General features: G+C 56.8%; 1 protein-coding gene across 1 annotated transcript in view; it reads right to left on the reverse strand.

Annotated features, from left to right (window-relative positions):
- Nucleotides 1-12,024, reverse strand: part of IMPDH1 (inosine monophosphate dehydrogenase 1) — a 31,136-nt gene extending 19,112 nt beyond the window's left edge. The window contains exons 1-9 of the mRNA XM_048500114.1: nucleotides 11,861-12,024; nucleotides 11,485-11,583; nucleotides 9,437-9,485; nucleotides 6,200-6,301; nucleotides 5,272-5,346; nucleotides 2,906-3,112; nucleotides 2,612-2,699; nucleotides 2,178-2,377; nucleotides 391-481 (exon numbers count right to left, since the gene is read on the reverse strand). Coding sequence (XP_048356071.1) covers nucleotides 391-481; nucleotides 2,178-2,377; nucleotides 2,612-2,699; nucleotides 2,906-3,112; nucleotides 5,272-5,346; nucleotides 6,200-6,301; nucleotides 9,437-9,485; nucleotides 11,485-11,583; nucleotides 11,861-11,883 — 934 coding nt within the window. The 5' untranslated portion in view covers nucleotides 11,884-12,024. The remainder of the gene's footprint in view (nucleotides 1-390; nucleotides 482-2,177; nucleotides 2,378-2,611; nucleotides 2,700-2,905; nucleotides 3,113-5,271; nucleotides 5,347-6,199; nucleotides 6,302-9,436; nucleotides 9,486-11,484; nucleotides 11,584-11,860) is intronic.
- Between the last annotated feature and the right edge of the window lie 8,242 nt (nucleotides 12,025-20,266).

Raw genomic sequence — 20,266 nt, forward strand, 5'->3', positions numbered from 1 at the left:
CTGGGAATCAAACCCGGTTCCTCCAGATTAGATACACAAGCTCTTAACCTCCTACACCACTTTGCAGGCCCCCTCTGGTCAGTGCCAGCGTAGGTCACCAGCTCGCTGATGGAGTGGGTCGAAGAGCCAGGCGCACGGAAGAGTCCGGCCGTCTCCAAAGGGGAGGGGGCTCTCTGGGACTCCAGAGCCCCTCCCTGGGCAGTCTTCACAGAAACACCCACTTTTCTCTGGGATGCCCCCAGGCTTCCTACTGTGCGGAGCCAGCGGGTGCACAGCTGCCCTCAGGACGAGCGTCTGTGACAAACCCCGCCCCCCACAAGCAGCAGGAGCCCAGCCCTCCTCTTAAGGAGACACCCAGCCCCCTCGCCCAAATGCCCCCCCAATGCTCACCATTGCCACCAATGACCTGCAGTTCCGGGTACTTGTGCTTGATATAGTGAATCATGTTGATCTGGTAGACCGAGTTTCCCTGAGAGGAGTCCTGGGGGTGGCGGGGGGGGGGGGGAATCAGCAGGAGGGGGGAAGCAGAAGAAACGGAGCCATGAGAGCAGAAGCGGGTGGAGAGTCCTTCTTCTCTGCAGGGCCCCTGGCAGAAGACGGGGCAAAGAAGACACCTGCACGCACGCACGCACACACACAGACAGACAAGCCGGGGGGGGGGGGCTCACGTGGGTGTGGGGACTGCCCCGCTGCCATTCACCAAGCAAACCAGAAGCAGCCCCAAAGAAGTCCCCCCCCCCTCTGGGGGAAAAGAAATCAAACCCCTTGCTCTTTCCAGGGATGAACAGGTCCACTGTAGCCAGACAAACACAGGCCCTGGGACGCTTGGAAGACTAAACTAGTCCCTTAACTACCCACACAACGTTCCAAAAATGACTGAAAAGATCAAAAGAACGGGGGGGGGGGGTGTTTGGTGTCCACATTTGGAGCTTTTCTGCCCCCTGCAGTGTTTGGGGGGGGGGGGGGGTTGTATTGTTTTAGTGGAATTCTGCAAGCCAAATGGTTTATTGTGAGGCAGGACAGATAATGTGTTCAAAACCAGTGCCGACAGAGGAAGTTGTATGGAGACGAAGTCTTAATTTCTGTGCAAGTTACAGGTCTTCAGTTCTGTGACCAGGTGGTCCCAAGGAATCTCAGGTGCTCCTCGAGTGTCTCCCAAGGAGGCATCCAGCTCCACTGAGGTGGGGGGAGCCTAGAAAAGCCAGACCCCCCCCCCCCCGTCAGAGGCGTATCTAGGGGAAATGGAGCCGAGGCAAAACCTGAGTTTTTTACACACACATCCCTACGGACTCCATTTTCCCTAGATACCGGGGGTGGGGGAAGAGAGATTGAGCCGTCTGCTGATCGTACGAAGGGAGTGCCAGGTTGGCAACGGCGCCCAGGTCTACCGCCCGAAAACCGGCAAGAGCGGTTCAGGAACAGAGGGAGCTGCCAGACACCTCGCTGCAGGAGAGGCCAGGCGCAAGGACACGGCCGTCACCCGGCGCTCCCCCACATGGGCAGAGAAGGGCAACGAGGATGATTGAGGGACTGGAGCACCTTCCCTATGAGGAGAGGCTGCAGCGTTTGGGGCTCTTTAGTTTGGAGAGGAGACGTCTGAGGGGGGACATGACTGAAGTCTATAAAATTATGCACGGGGTAGAAAATGTTGACAGAGAGAAAATTTTCTCTCTTTCTCACAATACTAGAACCAGGGGGCATTCATTGAAAATGCTGGGGGGAAGAATTGGGACTAATAAAAGGAAACACTTCTTCGCACAACGTGTGATTGGTGTTTGGAATATGCTGCCACAGGAGGTGGTGATGGCCACTCACCTGGATAGCTTTAAAAGGGGCTTGGACAGATTGATGGAGGAGAAGTCGATTTATGGCTACCCATCTTGATCCTCTTTGATCTGAGATTGCAAAGGCCTTAGCAGACCAGGTGCTCAGCAGCAGCAGCAGAAGGCCATTGCTTTCACCTCCTGCCTGTGAGCTCCCCAAGGCACCTGGTGGGCCACTGCAAGTAGCAGAGAGCTGGACTAGATGGACTCTGGTCTGATCCAGCAGGCTTGTTCTTATGTTCTTATGGTTAGATGGCATGCGCCCAAGCACATGTGACACCACATGTCCCCGTGGGAACTATGCCCCTGCGCCCAGCCAGCCCAGCCGAACCCCGCCAGTCTTCCAGGACTCACCAGCACGACCACGTCCACCCCCGCCTGCATGAGGAGGTCGAGGCGGTACTTGTCGTCCTCGCGGGTGCCGATGGCCGCCCCACAGAGCAGCTGCTTGCGCGAGTCCTTGGAGGCCAGCGGGTAGTCGCGGTTCTTTTTGAGGTCCGTGCGGGCAATGATGGCCACTAACTCGTCCACGTCGTTCACAATGGGCAGTTTGCCTGAGGGGGGCCGGGGGGGGAGTGAGGAGCGGGCTTCTCAGATTGCAGGACGCGTGCGGGGGGAGCAGCCAGCCCTGTGACGGAACTGGGGGCTGGCTTCCCCCCACAGGGACCTGGTGCTTGGGAGGCCAACCACACGCCCCCCCCCACCCGCCAGACCTCAAACGCTTGGCTTGAAACAGATGCTACGCCCATCTTGACAGCCCCCCCACTTCTCCCCCCCCCGGACAGCACCTTTTTTGCTCCGCTGAAGAATCTCATTTGCCTCTTTTAAGGTGACGCCGGCTGGAGCAACCACCAGGTCGTTGCGTTTGGTCATGACCTGCACGGGGAGCCAGGAATGTGAAGCGGGGGCCACCAGCATCCCCCCCCCACACACACACAAAGGCCCATCCTGCCAGTCCAGGCTCTTCACGTGATGCTGTGACCCCTTGGAGCTCCCTGTGCCCTCCTGCCTGCCTCTGCAGGGGTCTGGGTGGGGCTTTGGGGGGCCCGAGGATCCCAGCACAGCCCCCCAGCCGGGCCTACCTCGCAGAGGGCGGTGCCGTAGTCCTTCTCCGAAAGGAAGTCGATGTCTCGAGAGGTGACGATGCCCACCAGTTTGCTGCCCATCTTGCCCGTCTCTGTGACCGGGATGCCCGAGAAGCCGTGCCGGACCTTGGCCTCGAAGACGTCGCCCACCGTGTGCGTGGGGCTCAGCACCACCGGATCTGTGATGAAGCCCTGCTCAAATTTCTGAAGGGGGGGGAACGGGGGAGGGAAAAGCACCTCAGGTTCTCCTCTGCCGTTGCCGCAGGGCCCCAATCCTGCCCCAAACACAGCCCCGACGATCTGGCCTCCCACCCCCTGCAGAATCCTTTGCCCCCCCCCCAAAAAAAACCTCAGCTGTGGTGGGTCTTTCGCTCACAACCTCTAGCCTCCCTCAGAGCTCCTCTGCACCTCCTATGACCGTGGTGGCGAACCTTTGGCACTCCAGATGTTATGGACTACAATTCCCATCAGCCCCTGCTAGCATGGCCGATTGGCCATGCTGGCAGGGGCTGATGGGAATTGTAGTCCATAACATCTGGAGTACCAAAGGTTCGCCACCACTGTCCTATGAATTGCCAGGCGCCGGCAGGAGGGCGATTCTCCACACAGCCCTTGGAGTATTTACTTTAGGAAAAAACCCTCACAAACAGTTCGGCTGTGAGCGAAAGCACGCCCCCCCCCCCCCAGCCCCCAGCCACATTTCAGGGCCTGATTCAAACACAATATTCATGTTTCCCGGCAACAACGGAGCACACAGGAAATTTGCTTGACTTCACTGAAAGTTTTGCTCATTTGGGGGTTTGCTAGGGCAGGTAGATTAAAAATCAGGGTCCCCCTGGGTGATCTGTGGGCCAGCTGGTCACCACCCAGTAGACTCCCAGGTGCTGTAACAAACTCGGGCACAGCCACTGGGACATTTACACCCCAGCTGAGTCCTCACCAGTGGGGATCCGAAGTGACTTACGACCCCTCGTTCTCCCAACCCCGCTAGATTACTGGCATTTCTAAACTGGGATTTAAAATTTTGGCCTTTAATGTTTTGCTCGTGTTCTATTTTTCACAGTTAATCCACACTGTCAGCTGCTTCAAGCTCCATCAGGAAAAAAAGGCAGCTAATACACATTTTAAATGAATGACATCCTCACTTTATTCTCATAGACAGCTGCCCTGAATAAGAACATAAGAACTAGCCTGCTGGATCAGACCAGAGTCCATCTAGTCCAGCACTCTGCTACTCGCAGTGGCCCTCCAGGTGCCTTTGGGAGCTCACGTGCAGGAGGTGAACGCAATGGCCTTCTGCGGCTGCTGCTCCCGATCACCTGGTCTGCTAAGGCATTTGCAACCTCAGATCAAGGAGGATCAAGATTGGTAGCCACAGATCGACTTCTCCTCCATAATTTGTCCAAGCCCCTTTTAAAGCTATCCAGGTTAGAATCACCCAGCAAGCTTTCCTGGAGGAGGCAGATTCAACGAGGGCCCCCCCAGACCCTAACCAGGTGCTCTGCGTCCAACGCTGGGAGATGGCAAAACGTCTCACAAAACCTCACAACGTGTGGAGAAAACCGCACTGCCAAGCGGCAGGGCCCAAAATAGGAGGGGGGGATTTGGACCCGCCCTCCCGTCCTTTCTCCGCCCATCTCAGAGCTCATGCGGTTGGCTCCCACCCACAGACCCCCTCGCAAGAGGACAGCAAAGGCAAAAGCAGGCCAGGGGAAAGGGCCTCTGCCCACTCCCTCCGGCCCGTGCCACTGCTGGGTGGGTCTCGGGCACACGGGCTCTCTCCTCATGGTGCTGTTCCAGGGGACGATGCCGGCTGAAAAGGCACCATGAAAAATTTACCTTAGACAACCAGGCAGCAAAGGCCCAAGGGTCAAGTAGAAGATGCTGGCTGCCCATTCTCATGGCTGAGTAGAGGTGTGGGGGACGGAGTGCCACCTGGGGCAACACCTGCTCCAGCCCCCCCCCCCACGCCCCACTTACTTTAGCCTGGCTGGGCTGTTGCCGGGCGCCCCTCGGTCCTGCCTCGCCAGGCTGCTCCAGATCCGAGGGGCGCCCGACAGCGGCCCAGCCAGCCTGCTCCTTTGGCCAGTGGAAGTCAGACAGGAGGGGAGTGGGGGGGGATTCTGTGCCCCCCATGTGACCAGCTGGGATGCGCCTGGGGACATGTATCCCCACATATCCCAGTGAGCGCTCCGCCTCTGCAGCTGAGAGCACAGGATGCTCCAGGACAGGCACCCCCAAGCTCCATCAGCTGAGAGGAGGCAGCTGGTTGGGGTGCTCCTCCATCCCAAGGAGAACAACCCTCCACAGTGGGGGGACCCCTAGCCCGGAGTGGCCCCCGGAAGCTCCCCACAGACACCTACCTTGACCTTACGGACCTCATTGGCCTGGAATTCCGGGGTGCAGTTGTGATGGACAATCCCAATCCCGCCCATCAGCTGGAAGCGGGAAACAAAAAGGCAACTCTGAAGTCACCAGGACAACACGAGTCTCAATGCCACCCAGACCCCCTCCCCAGACCCCCCAAGGAGAAGCCATTGTTCCCTCCCCACCCCTGAGGGACTCAGGGGACTGCAGACAGACAGACAGACAGACAGAGCAAACGGCTTCTGCCAGGGGGTCAAGAAGAGGAAGAAGAAGAGTTCTGGATTTATATCCCCCCTTTCTCTCCTGCAGGAGACTCAAAGGGGCTGACAATCTCCTTGCCCTTCCCCACTCACAACAAACACCCTGTGAGGTAGGTGGGGCTGAGAGAGCTCCGAGAAGCTGTGACTAGCCCAAGGTCACCCAGCTGGCATGTGTGGGAGCGCACAGGCTAATCTGAATTCCCCAGATAAGCCTCCACAACTCAAGCGGCAGAGCTGGGAATCAAACCCGGTTCCTCCAGATTAGATACATGAGCTCTTAACCTCCTATGCCACTGCTGCTCAAATACCTCTTCAGGGTCAATAGCCCAGCTGACCCAGGAAAAGGTTCCTTACAGCCGGGACACCCTCTTGGCCCAGGAGAAAAAGCTCAGTGCCATTCACCATCTTGGGTAATTTCCAGAAGTCATGGGGGGGGGGGAAGGTGGGCAACTCTCCTTGTCCCAGTGGGTTCGAATGGCAACCACTCACTCTTCCCTCCCCCCCCCCCCCCGCTCATTTGAAACCCCCCTCTATTCACCATCTTGGGTAATGACACAACATGACCCGGAAGGCCTTTGGGGGGGGGGGGAGGGCGGGAAGCAGTGAGAGAACAGGCAGCGTAGATGCGTTCCTCGCGCCCTCCCCAGGGCAGAAAGTCACTCACCGCCATAGCGATGGCCATATCGGACTCGGTGACGGTGTCCATGGGGGAGGAAATGAGTGGGGTCTTCAGGGTGATTTTGCGGGTCAGCGCCGAAGTTAAGTCCTGCAGAGAAGAGACGAGGGAACAAATGCTGTCCTGAATGCCCCACCTGGCTGTCCCCCCCCCCAGGTCAGCTGACACCCACACACCTGGGCCATGGGTCACTTCCGCCAGAGCTCAGGAACACTCAAACAGAATCGAGGGTGGGGTTATGGTGAGGAGCAGGCACGAGGAACACCCCCCCCCCCCCGCAAGCAGCTCTCAGCCCTTGAACCGGCCTGCCCGCCTCTCCCAGCCCTGCAAAGAGTACGAGGGACAGCCGGGCAGAGCTTAGCTGGGAAGCCTGAAAAGGGGGCGTGGGCAGTGGTGGGATCCAAACATTTTAGTAACAGGTTCCCATGGTGGTGGGATTCAAACAGTGGCGTAGCGCCAATGGGGCTGGGTGGGGCATTCCAGGGGCGTGGCTGGGCATTCTGGGGTGGGGAATTAATAATTTCTCTGTTACTGTAAAAAACTCTTACTGTAAACAAAAAGTTTCTAATTTCCAGCTGGTATCTTTCTGTCCATAATTTAAACTCATTCTTGCAAGTCCTATCGTCTGCTGCCAACAGAAACAACGACTTCTCCTCTAATTGACTGCCTGTCAAATACTTAATACTTTCAGATACTTGATTTTGTTTCTAGAAATCAAAAGAAGGAGACTTTCCTCAAACAAGGAACTTTACCCTATTTCTAAAACATGTTTTTAAAACAGCCCAACAGGGAGAATGATTTCGTTTTCTACCTTCGCTAACCAGCCACATAGGAAACAACAGGACTTCATGATTTTTGGACCTAATGGAATTTCGAACGGAAAAGCAGACCCTCTCGGCACACACCAATAATTAGTAACCCCCTCTCGGGAACTGGTGAGAACCTGCTGGAATCCCACCTCTGGGCGCGGGTGGAGAATAACACTTGAACTTCATCTGCAGCTCGGATGCCTCCCTCCTGCCCCCATTCCCACAGCCACTCGAGAGCAAGCAGGGAGCCAGCCCGCACCCCCCACCCAGCTCCAGCTGCTCAGCCTCCTTGCCTGGCCTGACCTTCACCAAGCCAGCTGGCAGATCAGCCCTGGCACACACACACACAGCCTTGCCAGCCTCCACCACTTCCTTTCCCCTGCAGGGCAGCATTTCTGCACCCAGACCTACAGCCGGCTGGGTAGGAGCCTTTCCGGAATGCCCTCGCCCGTGCCTGCCCTAAACAGAATGCCGTTTCCTCTGAAAGGGCCCTGAACAGAAGGCCCAGCCGGCCAGAGAGCGCGCTCCCAGTGGAGGGAAGGGGCCAAGAGAAAGCCCAACCTGGGAGTAGAGGCCGTGAGACTGGGGGGGGGGGGAGTCAGGTTTCCCTTTGTGTTGGGGCTCCCGTCCACATCCCGAGGCACGTGGCCAGTTCCCAGACGCACTGCTCCACCTCCAAACTCAGCAGAAGGACAAATGCCCTCCCCACGGTCGTTGTGAAGCCCCTGCAACCTAAGAGGGGTGCAGAATCAAAAGGGAGAACCAGAGCCCTCCCTCCGGTCAGAAGGGAAGAGAGGAAGCTCCAGGCCCCGCCCCTGTGGCTGCGGAAGACCAACACGCAGACATCCTTCTGGGTCGCGAGAGAAGCGCACACAAGAGGCTGTCCAGTCGCGGACCAGTTGTGGCGGCCCCTCAAAGGCCTTCCACGGCCAGAGGCTGGCAGACGTGGTTCCCTGTTGCCGGCCTTCCTTGGAGGCCTCCGCTCTAAGTCCCACCCACGGCTGACCACCCCTGCTTAGCTTCTGAGGCCTGAGGAGATCAGGGTCACCGGGGCTATCCAGGCCACGGTCCAAGGAAGAGGAGGAGGAGCTTGTGGGTTTCCCTGCTGAAGCTACATCAGCCCTGGGGGCACCCAAGCCCTGCCATTCAGGGCCCACCCCCAGGCAGAGGGCAGAGCAACAGGGCAGCGCCAGATCGCAGAGGCCAGACGCCTGCCAGGAACAAGGAAGAATCTGGGGACCCCCTGGAAGACCCACAACACTCCACGTCTGCCACCTCTTCCAGATCCCCTGGCCCTGACCAAGCCTGGCTTGGCTGGACAACAGCAACCACCTTTATTTGGCATTTAAAAATAGGTTCTAGAGCGTTGCCAGACATTTTTGAAATGCAAATCAAGAGTACATTCAAAGCGCAGACAGGAAGACTGTAAATAGCAGTATACATTACTTAGAAAGTTCTGTCACTTGTAAAAGAAATTTTGCTACTTTTTCCAAGAGCATGACATCTGTGTTGTTTAACAGAAGCTCCACAACAGAGCAGTCAGAGTCACTTTCAGATTTGCCTGGGAGAGAAATTCCTGATGCCCACATATCTCGGACAGTCAAGAATAATGTGAGCAAGAGTCTCCACTTGATTTTCACAGTGTGGACAAACCCGATCCTGGAGAGGGATGGATAAGTAACGACCCTTTGTAATGGCCGATGGGAAGGTATTGGATCTGGCCCCTGTGATAATCCATCTCTGTTGGGGTTCAGTTAATAATTCAAGATATTTGGCTATGTGCCCCTGTTCCGGTATTATTCCGACAGAGAGGGGTGAGCATGATTTATTTGCTTGCCCCAACAAGATATGATATTCCTGTTCTAGAAGTCTACTTTTCAAGTTTTGGAAAATCTCTCTGGGTGTCAGCATACAGAGATCTTCAAATAATAAACCTACTGAGTAAATTTTTGATTTGAGAAGTTGATACCATTCGGAGGCAAATAGGTCTGGGCGCGCAGTGTATATTAAACGGCGCACATCAGAGTTAAAACATAATTTGATCCAATACTTGAATGTATTCAGCCATGCTCTTGTTTCAAGTGGGTTCTGACCAGTTTCTAAGCATAATACAGCATATGGCACAGAGTGTGGTAATCCGAGTATTTTATAGAGGAAACCAGATTGTATTGTTTCAATGAACTTGTTCCATGCAGTTATCCATAAGGGACAACCCTTATGGACAACCTCTCGCTAGTCACCCTGGGACGGACTAAGAAGGCTACCATTTTGGGATTCTGGCCACTGAAAAGGGCTCTGTGCTGAGAAAGACCACAGAGCCCACGGCAGCCTGCTAGAGGTCCCGGCTCCCTGCCCAGTGGCTCCAAGCATCCAGACACCACAGTAGGGCACATGCCAGAAGAAGACTCGAACTCACCACCTCATCTGCTGTGAAGTCAATGAAGCCCGGAAGGATCAGGAAGTCACTGTGGAAACAGAAACGGGGCAGCCATCAGCCACCGGGGCTAGGGGGGCTCGCAGCAGCCACAGGGGGCTGGAAACCCCCCCCCCCAATGTGCTGCAGAGAGACCCCCACTTCAGCCCTCCTCTGGGAAGAAACGCAGACTGTTGCCTTGAAGGCAGACACTGCGCGGCTGCTGGGAGCATGGCCGGTGGGGGAGGGCGGCTGAGCCAGATGCAAGACCGGCAGCACCGGAGGGGCCAAGGAGATTCTCAGGGTAGGAACTTTTCTTTACTGCTGGGAGGTGGGACTCTGGGGAGCTCAGACCCCCCCCAACCCGGGGGGCTCGAAGGGGCCGATAGGCTCAAGTCTCTCGTTGCCCCACAGCAGACCAACAAAGCAAAGGCAGCAGACGAGCCACCCGCAGCCCCCCATCTTGGGTCAAGTGACCCATTCCACACAACCCTCAGGGGTGCTGACTGGCCCAGGAGACCCCCAGATGTGGTCATGCTACTCCTGGGGGTCTGCAGGAGTTAGGATGTTGCCTCTCTTTGCCACAAGAGCGCCACATGAGCACGGTGTGCAGGGAACAGAAGTGCCACTCTTAGCAACAGAGGCGAAGAAGCGAGGGCTGGAAGAGAACCCAAACACAGCAAAACTGGGTGCCGACAGAACTGGACTCTCGACCCAGATGTCTCCAAACTTGGGGGTTCTCTAAGGAGAGTCGCCAGCAACTGTGCTGTACGTTTGGTCCCTCTACCTTGAACAACAGCCTCCCAGAGTCCTGCAAAGACCGCCTGTCGCATAACATGCAGACAAAACCCTAACCCAGCCACACACCCCCAAGGAAGTCCACGGGGGGAACTTTTCCCACAAGATGCTCACCCATTATAAGCAGTGGTGGCGAACCTTTGGCACTCCAGATGTTATGGACTACAATTCCCATCAGCCCCTGCTAGCATGGCCAATTGGCCAGGCTGATGGGAATTGTAGTTCATAACATCTGGAGTGCCAAAGGTTTGCCACCACGGCATTATAGGAATTGTTCTGAAGTGTGTGTGTGTGGGGGGGGGGGGGGCGCAGGGGAGAGGCCTGTCTGCCAAGGTGGAGGATCCAAATTTGCAGCATAGCTGCACGCGACTCTCCGCAGAGGACCCCCATGTTTGGCAAAGTTTAGGTCAAGCATCCAATTTTGTGGACCCCAAAAGGAGGGTGCCGCCATCTTCCATTGGATGGCTGCAGCTCACCCTTTGGAGGCCCATCAAATTGAACCCGCACCACTAACTCTGGGATAGGCATCTTCCCTGCATCGAAATGCCAGGGCGTGGACGGCTGGCAGAAGCACACGCGGGACACACCCAAGGCGGCACCTGTCTCCAAAGCAGGCGGGGCGTTTCCAAAGGCAGGCCCACGAGAGCAGGGCAGGCAGCGCTGCCGGGGCGTGGCCTGGGCCAGGGGAACCCCCTCACCAGCCTCCAAGCGGATCCCTGAGCCAGAAGGGGGGGGGGGGGTTTCTGGAGGAGCAGCAGGGTGTGGCCAGGCCGGTCTCTGAACGGGACGCGGGCGAGGGTCAGGCTGGCTCAGCACCGGCGGCACTAGAGCCCCCCGGCCCCCAACACCCGAGGAAGGCTGGGCCCCCACCGTCCCCGGAGGCAGCTGGAGGGGGGCAGCCCCATATTTCCCTGCTGGGTCGCAGGCGGCAGCAGCACCCCCCGCATGACTCGACCCCCCCCCCCCCGCCGCCGCCGCCGCCGCCGCCGCCGCTCCGGGGCCCGGGGCTTCTTGGCCAACCAAGCCCAGGTTTCGGAAAGCAGCAGCAGCGCACAGGACGGAGGCGACGGGGGGGGGGGGGGGCGCCCTGCCTGGCCTGCTGCTGCTGCGCGGGGTGGGCATCCGGCACCGCCTGGGACCGCCCCCCCCCCCGGAGCCAGGGCCGGCTGCGGCCAGATGGGAGGAGGCCGAGCGCAGCCCGGGGCCCAGAGCCCTCCGACCCCCCCCCCCCCACCCCGCGCCCGGCGGCTTACTTGTAGGTGAGGCCGTCGGCGATGGCGAAGAGCTGCTGGGCGGTGAGGCCGTCGTCGGGCACGTAGCCGGTGCCGCCGCTGATCAGGTAGTCGGCCATGCTGCGGGGGGGGGGGGGGGAGGAGGGGCGTCAGCAGCAGGGCCAAGCAGCGCCCGCCCCGCCCGCCCGCCAGCCGGCCGCCCCCCCCTGCCTGGGGCCCCCTCGCGCTCGGCCCGGCCGCCCCCTGCCCCGGGAAGCCGGGCGGCGGCGGTGGCGGGCGGAAGGGAGGGAGGGAAGCGGGCGGTCGGTCGAGTGGGCTCCTCCTTCGGCTGCCGCCGCCGCCGGCCCTCGCCCGTCCTGCCCGCTGCCCGCGCCCCGCCCTGCCCCGGCCGGCCTACCTGAGCGGCTCCCCCTCGCCCATGGCGGCGGCCCGGCCGGGAGAGCCTGCCCGGCCTCCTCTCGGCGCGCGGCCCCCGCTGGTGCTGCGGCGGGCGGGCGGGCGGGCGGGCGGGCGGCGTCTCGGGGGCAGGGCCGGAGGAGGAGCTCCCGCCGCCGCCGCCGCCGCCGGACCCCCAAGCCGCTGCCTCCGCCCGCTCGCCTGGCGCCGCCCCCGCGGCCTGGACCGGGCGCCAGCTCAGCCGCGCGGGTGGCCGGGCTCGGGAGGCGCGGGGCCACTCCTCCGTCGCCGGGCTCCGCTGGCAGCCTGTCCGGCTGGCTGGACTCGGGCGGGGGGCGGGGGGGGGGGGCTCTCCTGCTTGGCCAGGACTGCCGCGGCCGGATTTCCAGGGGTGGGTGGCCGCGCAGCCTGCGGGTTGGGGCTGCAACGTTTCCAAGGCAGGGCTGGCTGCGGGGTGCCCTTCTCTCTCTCTCCCCCCCCCCCCCGCGGCCTGCCTCAGAAGATGCCGGCAGCAGCCACACATGCCCGGGAAACAGGAGCACCAACCACCGGGCCCCGCGGCCCTCGGCACCCACCGCAGCCCGCCTGCCGGACAGATCGAGCAGACCGCGGGAGGCAGCCGCAGCACTTCGACAGCGGTGGGGGGGGGGGGGGGGTCCAAAGGGGCCGCTGGTCGAGGGAGGCAGACCGCGGGCCACGCCCACTGTGGCTCATGGAGGAAATGCCACAGAGGCTGCCTTTAAACGACTGCCCAGAGCTCCCCAAAGAAGCCCCCCCCCCCCCAGTATATATATTCCTTTAAATTCACTTAGAGGCCATTTATAGGAGCAGCAGTGGCGTAGGAGGTTAAGAGCTCCTGTATCTAATCTGGAGGAACCGGGTTTGATTCCCCGCTCTGCCGCCCGAGCCGCGGAGGCTCATCTGGGGAATTCAGATTAGCCTGGGCACTCCCACACACGCCAGCTGGGTGACCTTGGGCTAGTCACAGCTTCTCGGAGCTCTCTCAGCCCCACCTACCTCACAGGGTGTTTGTTGTGAGGGGGGAAGGGAAAGGAGATTGTCAGCCCCTTGGAGTCTCCTGCAGGAGAGAAAGGGGGGATATAAATCCAAATTCTTCTCTTCTGATCTTGTATGTGAAAGCCATTGCTTTCACCTCCTGCAGGTGAGCTCCCAAAGGCACCTGGAGGGCCACTGCGAGTAGCAGAGAGCTGGGCTAGATGGACTCTGGTTTGATCCAGCTGGCTTGTTCTTATGTTGGGCCTTTTATGAGGCAACCATTTGGTTTTGCTAGGTCGTTTATGATGCAACCATATTTGCCATCCCTAAAGTTGTAAACTGTGTTTGTGTTTCCTTTAGGTATGGTTATTCTTTAGATGACGGGATTGGCTTTTACAAGGCCACATTCAAATCCAGACAGGTAGGGCTTAATTGCCAAGAATGCTCAGGTGGGAATCGTCTCCCTTCGACACCCAATTGGTTCACTGATCTAGGTGAGCCAATTCTATGAAACCCTGCACCACTTTGGGGAGATTCATTCTAAAGGGAGTCATTCATAAAGAATTCTTCTTCAGGGGTTTCTCCTGGTGGTGGTTCTGTCTTGGCTGAATAGCCTTGTATTGTACTGGTTCTGGTGGGTTTTTATGGGCTGTGTGGCCGTGGTCTGGTGGATCTTGTTCCTAACATTTCACCTGCATCTGTGGCTGGCATCTTCAGTGGTGTATCACAGAGGGAAGTCTGTTACACACTGTGTCCCTCTGTGCTACACCTCTGAAGATGCCAGCCACAGATGCAGGTGAAACGTTAGGAACAAGATCCACCAGACCATGGCCACGCAGCCCGGAAACCCCCCCAGAACCAGTTGAATCTGGCTGTGAAAGCCTTCAACAATACTTGTATTGTACTGTTTTTATACGGAACTGTCTAGAGCTGAGAGAGAACTGATGTTATCATTTTGTTTTTCTTTTAAATAAAATGTTAAAAAATCTCAGCTGTTTGAATGTATCTGAACAGAGAACCGTGGTTTTGGTACATTACTGGTAAATCAGGGCTTTGGGTAACCCTTCTGCACACGCCCCGGCCTTCCACTCTGCGGCCATTCTAGCCCCACCCCACCCCCACCCCGAGCCATTCTGCCCCTTCTGTGGAATGGTGAAAGTCTGGCCATTTCCACTGTATGGCTCCAACCAGGATCACAAGTTCCACTTTAAAGTGAAATTCCTACAAAGTATTCTTCAAACGATCACTAAAGTGAGCTACAGCAAAATAGGTCCTACTAATTTCACTGGAAACGTGGCTCAAAAGAGGCCAGCCACAGATGCAGGATGCAGACACCACACACACACACACACAATTCTGCAAAAACAGGGTGTTACCAGTTAGGATGAGGAATTTCTGTTCCTAGAGAGGTCCCAAAATGTGTTGTCGAAGGCTTTCACGGCCGGAATCACTGGGGTGCTGTGGGGTTTCCGGGCTGTATGTCTGCGTTCCAGTAACATTTTCTCCCGACGTTTCACCTGCATCTGTGGCTGGCATCTTCATGCCAGCCACAGATGCAGGCGAAACGTCGGGAGAAGATGCTACTGGAACACACGGCCATACAGCCCGGAAACCCCACAGCACCCTAGATCCCAAAATGTTTCTTTGGAGATTGATACTACAGTGACATCAGTGTAGAGAAGAATAGTCACCTGTTTATTAAAACGCTTATCGCTGGCTTTTCTTTATGGCCCAAGGCAGCTATGATAATTGCTAAAAACATTTCCAGTTAAACCCCCCGAATGAAATGACAAGCCATCTCACTGCGGCTAAAGCAGCGGTGGGATCCAGCAGGTTCTCACCGGTTCCCGAGAGTAGGTTACTAATTATTTGTGTGTGCCGAGAGGGGGTTACTAATTGGGGATTTTGCCACCTGATTTTGGCCTTAGTTACGCCCCTCCTCTCAGCAGTAGCGCGCAGAACTGGAAGCAGTCTAGCAGGAGGTACACTGGCATGCATGGACCGGCGCAGCAGCTGCGTCCTTGCCACAGCCCCGCCCAGGCATGCTCCGCCCCCAGAATGCCCAGCCACGCCCCCATCGTGCCCAGCCACGCCCCATTGGCGCTACGCCACAGTTTGAATCCCACCACCGTGGGAACCTGTTACTAAAATGTTTGGATCTCACCAGGCTGATGGCTAAAAGCAGAGCCAGCCAGGTCTTCCCTTCCTGTCAGCAGCGAGAACAGAACTCACAGCCAACGGTGGTCTGAGTCCACAAAAAGTGGCGCCGTGAAATGGTCACCTGGGAGAAAGGGAGGCAATGCAAGGCTCCAATAACTGGGCCCCCTAGAAGGTGGCGTTTCTTGTCTTTGAGGTCTTGCACTTGGTGGGTAAACTGAGGTTTGGTCGTGCGGCAGGAAGTTCCACCCTGGCGGATGCTATCAGCACCTGCGGAGAGGTCCAGGAGATTCACCTCCCCCCCCCCCAAGAAACCAAGCTTGGAAGCCAGGGCTGGACTGAATATCACTGACCCTTGGAAGCTGTCCTGGCAGCCCTCACTGTGACCTGCAGCTGAGCAGCCTCCTGTAGCCTCTGACCGCAGCACTTCCTGTCTGCACTGTGGGATCAGCCTGCGTCCCAGAGCTGAAGAGCAGGTGTGTGCCGGGACAGGGACAGGAGAAGCAGCTAGAATACCTGTCTGCCCCAAGAGCCCAGGGCAACAAGTGTCCTCCATACCGGAAGGGCTCTGAGACCCCAGGATGCCCTGAGATCCATGCCCTGCCTCTCTTACCATGCCCACTCTTGCCTTGTTCTTGAGGTGACCTGGGTCACTGAAATTCAACAGGTGAAGCAGCAATTCCCCCCCCCCCCCCCCACACACACAGTAATCTCTTGTACAGGAAAATCCTCTACTGCTTCCTGTCTTCGGCAGGGCCACTGAGAACCTGATCCCAGCAAATATCACAACAGATCCCTCGACTTCCTGGTATTATGCATCTGCAGTAACAAAAGAATCCTCACTTCTGCCGGCCCGTCCATTTGTGGCTGGCATAACTCATCAGAAAATAAAACTAGGAGTGGCAAAACTGCTCACCAGCCCCGGGATGAGCATGAAAGTCCCCAGGTCGGAAAGGAAAGGAATCGAAATATCTGGGCCCAAATTATCTCTAAACACCCCCCTCCCCCAAACATGCACACTGTCGGCAGCGGACGCCAAGCAAGATGCGTGGCCCCCATGTCAGGTGAGCAGGCATGTTAAAGAGGGGAGGGGCGCTTTGTTGCTGCTCTGATGGACACTGGAGAAATATTAACCCCCCCTTCTGTTCATCATGTTGACAAACTTTTGCTCCCATGCTGCTGTTAAAACACCTGATAAGTTGTTATTGATGAGCAGAAGCTGAGACCGAGAATGAAAAATAAGGAGACGGTGGAATTGGGACAGGGGGTTAGGGGTGGAGGAATGACAGAGCATGACAGGAAGAAGAAGAGTTTGGATTTATATCCCCCCTTTCTCTCCTGCAGGAGACTCAAAGGGGCTGACAATCTCCTTGCCCTTCCCCCCTCACAACAAACACCCTGTGAGGTGGGTGGGGCTGAGAGAGCTCCGAGAAGCTGTGACTCGCCCAAGGTCAGCCAGCTGGCGTGTGTGGGAGTGCCCAGGCTAATCTGAATTCCCCAGATCAGCCTCCACAGCTCAGGCGGCAGAGCGGAGAATCAAACCCGGTTCCTCCAGATTAGATACACGAGCTCTTAACCTCCTATGCCACTGCTGCGAAGACAGCAAAACGAAGGAGGAGAAATGTGTGGAAAGGAGGGACAGAAACTAAGGGAAAGACAACAAACAGGTTTTTTTGGGGGGGTTGCTATCACACACTAACAGGGCTGCCCCTTTGCAAGAGCTGGCGGTGTAGGCAGGGCTATGGAGCACAGTGGAACTAAAACAAGAGGGAGACCGCTGACTGCTGGAAAGAATGACAGCCTTGTCAAGAGGCCGCATCCTGGCCGGTCTTGCCTTGCTCCCCTCCAGACTCGGCTGATGGGCTTAGCAGGATCTGAGAAGCCTGCCAGTAGCCTTTGCAGGAACCCAAGCCCCTAGAGCAGTGGTTCTCAACCTTCCTAACGCTGCGACCCTTTAATACAGTTCCTCATGTTGTGGCGACCCCCAACCATAAAATTATTTGTGTCTCGGTCAGTAGTGGGATCCAAAAATTTTAGCAACAGGTTCCCATGGTGATGGGATTCAAACTGTGGCGTAGCGCCAGTGGGGCTGGGCGGGGCATGACGGGGCGTGGCCGGGCATTCCTGGGGCGGGGCATTCCTGGGCGGGGCATTCCTGGGTGGGGCTGTGACAAGGACGCAGCTGCTGCGCCGGTCCTTGGGCGGGAAACGAATGCACGCAGGCGCAGGCTGCCACGCACGCCGGTGCACTTCCTGCTAGACTGCTTCCAGTTCTGCATGCTACTGCTGAGAGGAGGGGCGTAACTAAGGCAAAAACCACGTGGCAAAATCACCCATTAGTAACCCCCTCTCGGCACACGCAAATAATTAGTCACCTACTCTCGGGAACCTGTGAGAACCTGCTGGATCCCACCACTGGTCTCGGTTCCTAAGACCATCGGAAATATGTGTTTTCCTATGGTCTTAGGTGACCCCTGTGAAAGGGTCATTCGACCCCCAAAGGGGTTGCGACCGACAGGTTGAGAGCCACTGCCCTAGTCAGGGGCTGCCCCGGACTGTGCCGCTCTGCCTTCCCTATGGGCCTCTGGCTGCAGGACAGAACCACATTAGAACTGGGGGGTGGGGGTGAAAGCCTGCAAAAAATGAGTGCATTCCATGAGGGGCTGTCGGGCCTGCACCGTTTTGTCCCCTCTCATGTTGGCCCTGGCCTGTGCCTCGGGCTGCTCTTAAGGCAAAGGAACATCTCTCATCCTCTGGTCCAAAGCCGATCCGTACCGGGTCACGTATAACACAACCATCATGCCAAAACAAAATCGTCCTGGCAGCAGGCAAGAAGGGGGGGGGGGTGGAGGAGTGGGAAGAATCTGCCAATCTTGTGAAATAGCTCTGTCGTTAAAAAATGTTCCAGCCTGTAGTCCCCCCCCCCCCCGCCCCAGTTTTTATGGAGGAGAAAATAAGGCAAACCCCACGCAGCGCATTTTGACCTCGTCCTGCTGTGTATGCAGAGTCCAGCTACCAGTCTCCCAAAGGACCACCTTTCGGGTGCGGGGGGGGGGGGTTTCCCTGGGTGAGGCCTGGGCAGCCGAGCCCTCCCGTGGTCTCCTGGCCAGCCCAGCCCACATCCTACATCTTGTTCCTGCAGCCGGGTTGCTGCGCCCAGCTGGAAGAAGGTGCTCCCCAGGGTCTGGAACAGCCAGAACAGGATTAATGACTCCCCAGGAGAGGGAACCAGCAAAATAGCCCTGCAGCTGCCCTTGTTTTTCTGCGGGGGGGGGGGGGGGAAACTGCTCAGGCTGCATCGGGGTGGGGGGACCAGCCCAGTCTGGAGTGGCTCCCTCCATGCAGAAGTGTTACCACCAGGAAAATAAACACAATATTTTCCTGAAGTCAGGTTGCCTGGCTACACTGGCTCCATGCCCGGACGCAGAGACTTGTGTGGTTCAGAAGCCTCCATAAGGTTAACAGAGAATGCATATGTATGTTTGTGCCAATGCTATATGGTTTCCCTCTTGTTTATGCCTTTCTAGGATGTATTAAAAGCCCCTTTTAAGTTGAATTTGTGATGTGCCTGCAGTTTAGGATGTTAGTTTAGTTAGGTTCTTCAGTTAGTTTAAGGTTTTGTTATTGTTAGATTTAAGAAAGCCATGCCAATAAGTATCTGTAAAGTCTTGCCCATAAGTATAAGTACATGTGTTTATCCTTTAAGGTTTCCCTAACGTTTAAGTTTAGAAATGTTATTTTTGAAATTTGTGTCTGATGGCCAAAGCAGTGGCCAGAAAGGTTGATATTAAGGGGCAAGGAAACTAGTCCTGGAATTCAGTTTGGACCAACACCCAGGTAATCCCATCTTCAGCAACAAAAGGGCCTTTTGACTAACAAAGGATGCCACCCTGTTTTGCTATTGGACTGTTTGAAGTTTTACTCTCAGGATCCAGAAGCTCATTGGACTGTTCACATCCTTACTTTCAGGATCCAAGAATTCATTGGATCATTTGAACTTGTCTCTGTCTAACACTCCCAAGGAACCACCTCAGGCAAGAAGGTGCTAGCTTTTCTTCTGGGATTTAATCTCATCAGCATGTGCAAAGGGACTGTTTTCTCCCTTTGGCGTTCTAGGATTTTTTCTCTGTCTTAGATGGAAGGAGACCGCCCCCTTCCTGGGTTTTGCACCGTGGGGGTGGGACTGCCCTACACCCCTTTTCTGGGTTACTGGGAAATGTATAAAAGGGGCTGAGGCACAGCCATGTGGGGTCCTTTCTGCTGAGCTGTGCCAAGAGATCACTTGCAATAAAATCCTTCCTGCTTTGAAGAAAACGCCTGCTCCCTGCGCCTCATTAAGTTGCTGAGCTGAAATCACTTATTGTTACTGGCAATTCGTGGTAACAGAAGTACTGAGTCTGCTCTGTGTAGGGGTCAGGTGTGGGGAGGTCTGGAGGCTACTGGCAGTCCCCCTAGTGGTGAAGGGAGAAGGGAATGCAGCCCCCCAAGAAGGCCAGCTGCGGCCCAGTCAGGGTCCAGGGAGTGAGTGGGGGGGCGGGCGGGGGGGGGGGGGGGCGGCTGCAAAGGAAAGAAAAACTCCGGCTCATTCCACACGTGGAGAATAATGCACTTTCAAACTGCTTTCAGTGCTCTTTGAAGCTGTGCAGAATGGCAAAATCCACTTGCAAACAGTTGTGAAAGTGGTTTGAAAACGCATTATTTTGCATGTGCGGAAGGGGCCTCCGTTAGGAGGAAGCCAAAGGCAGAGCAGCGGATTTGCTCCAGCCCACACAGCCCCCACCTCAGGGGGAGACCAAAGATCTTTCAATATCTCAATGCTTCCCCGTTGTCCAGTGTCTTGAATGGACCTCAGGCGACCCCTGGGTGGGTATTCCTGGACAGGCAGCGGGGCTGGCACTGAGGGGGTGGAGCAGAGCAGAGCTCACCAGGGCTGGGCAGGGTGGCCTCCAAAAGGGCTCAGAGTCCAGAGGGAAGAAGTCACAACTGTTTGGTGATCACCCACTTGCTCTCTTCATGGTTACTCATGCCAAATGGGTGCAAATCAAGCTCGCTAATTGTACCCTTTGCACCTGTTAACCGATGCAATTCTTTCTCCCGCCCTGGACATTCCACAGGCATATATACTCCACTTGCTCTACTACCAGCAGATCCTCTGAAGATGCCAGCCAGGAGAAAATGCTACTAGAACACGGCCAGAGGTGGGATCCAGCAGGTTCTCACAGGTTCCCGAGAGTAGGTTACTAATTATTCATGT

This window comes from Sphaerodactylus townsendi, linkage group LG06 (assembly GCF_021028975.2).
Source record: "Sphaerodactylus townsendi isolate TG3544 linkage group LG06, MPM_Stown_v2.3, whole genome shotgun sequence".
Lineage (NCBI taxonomy): Eukaryota > Metazoa > Chordata > Lepidosauria > Squamata > Sphaerodactylidae > Sphaerodactylus > Sphaerodactylus townsendi.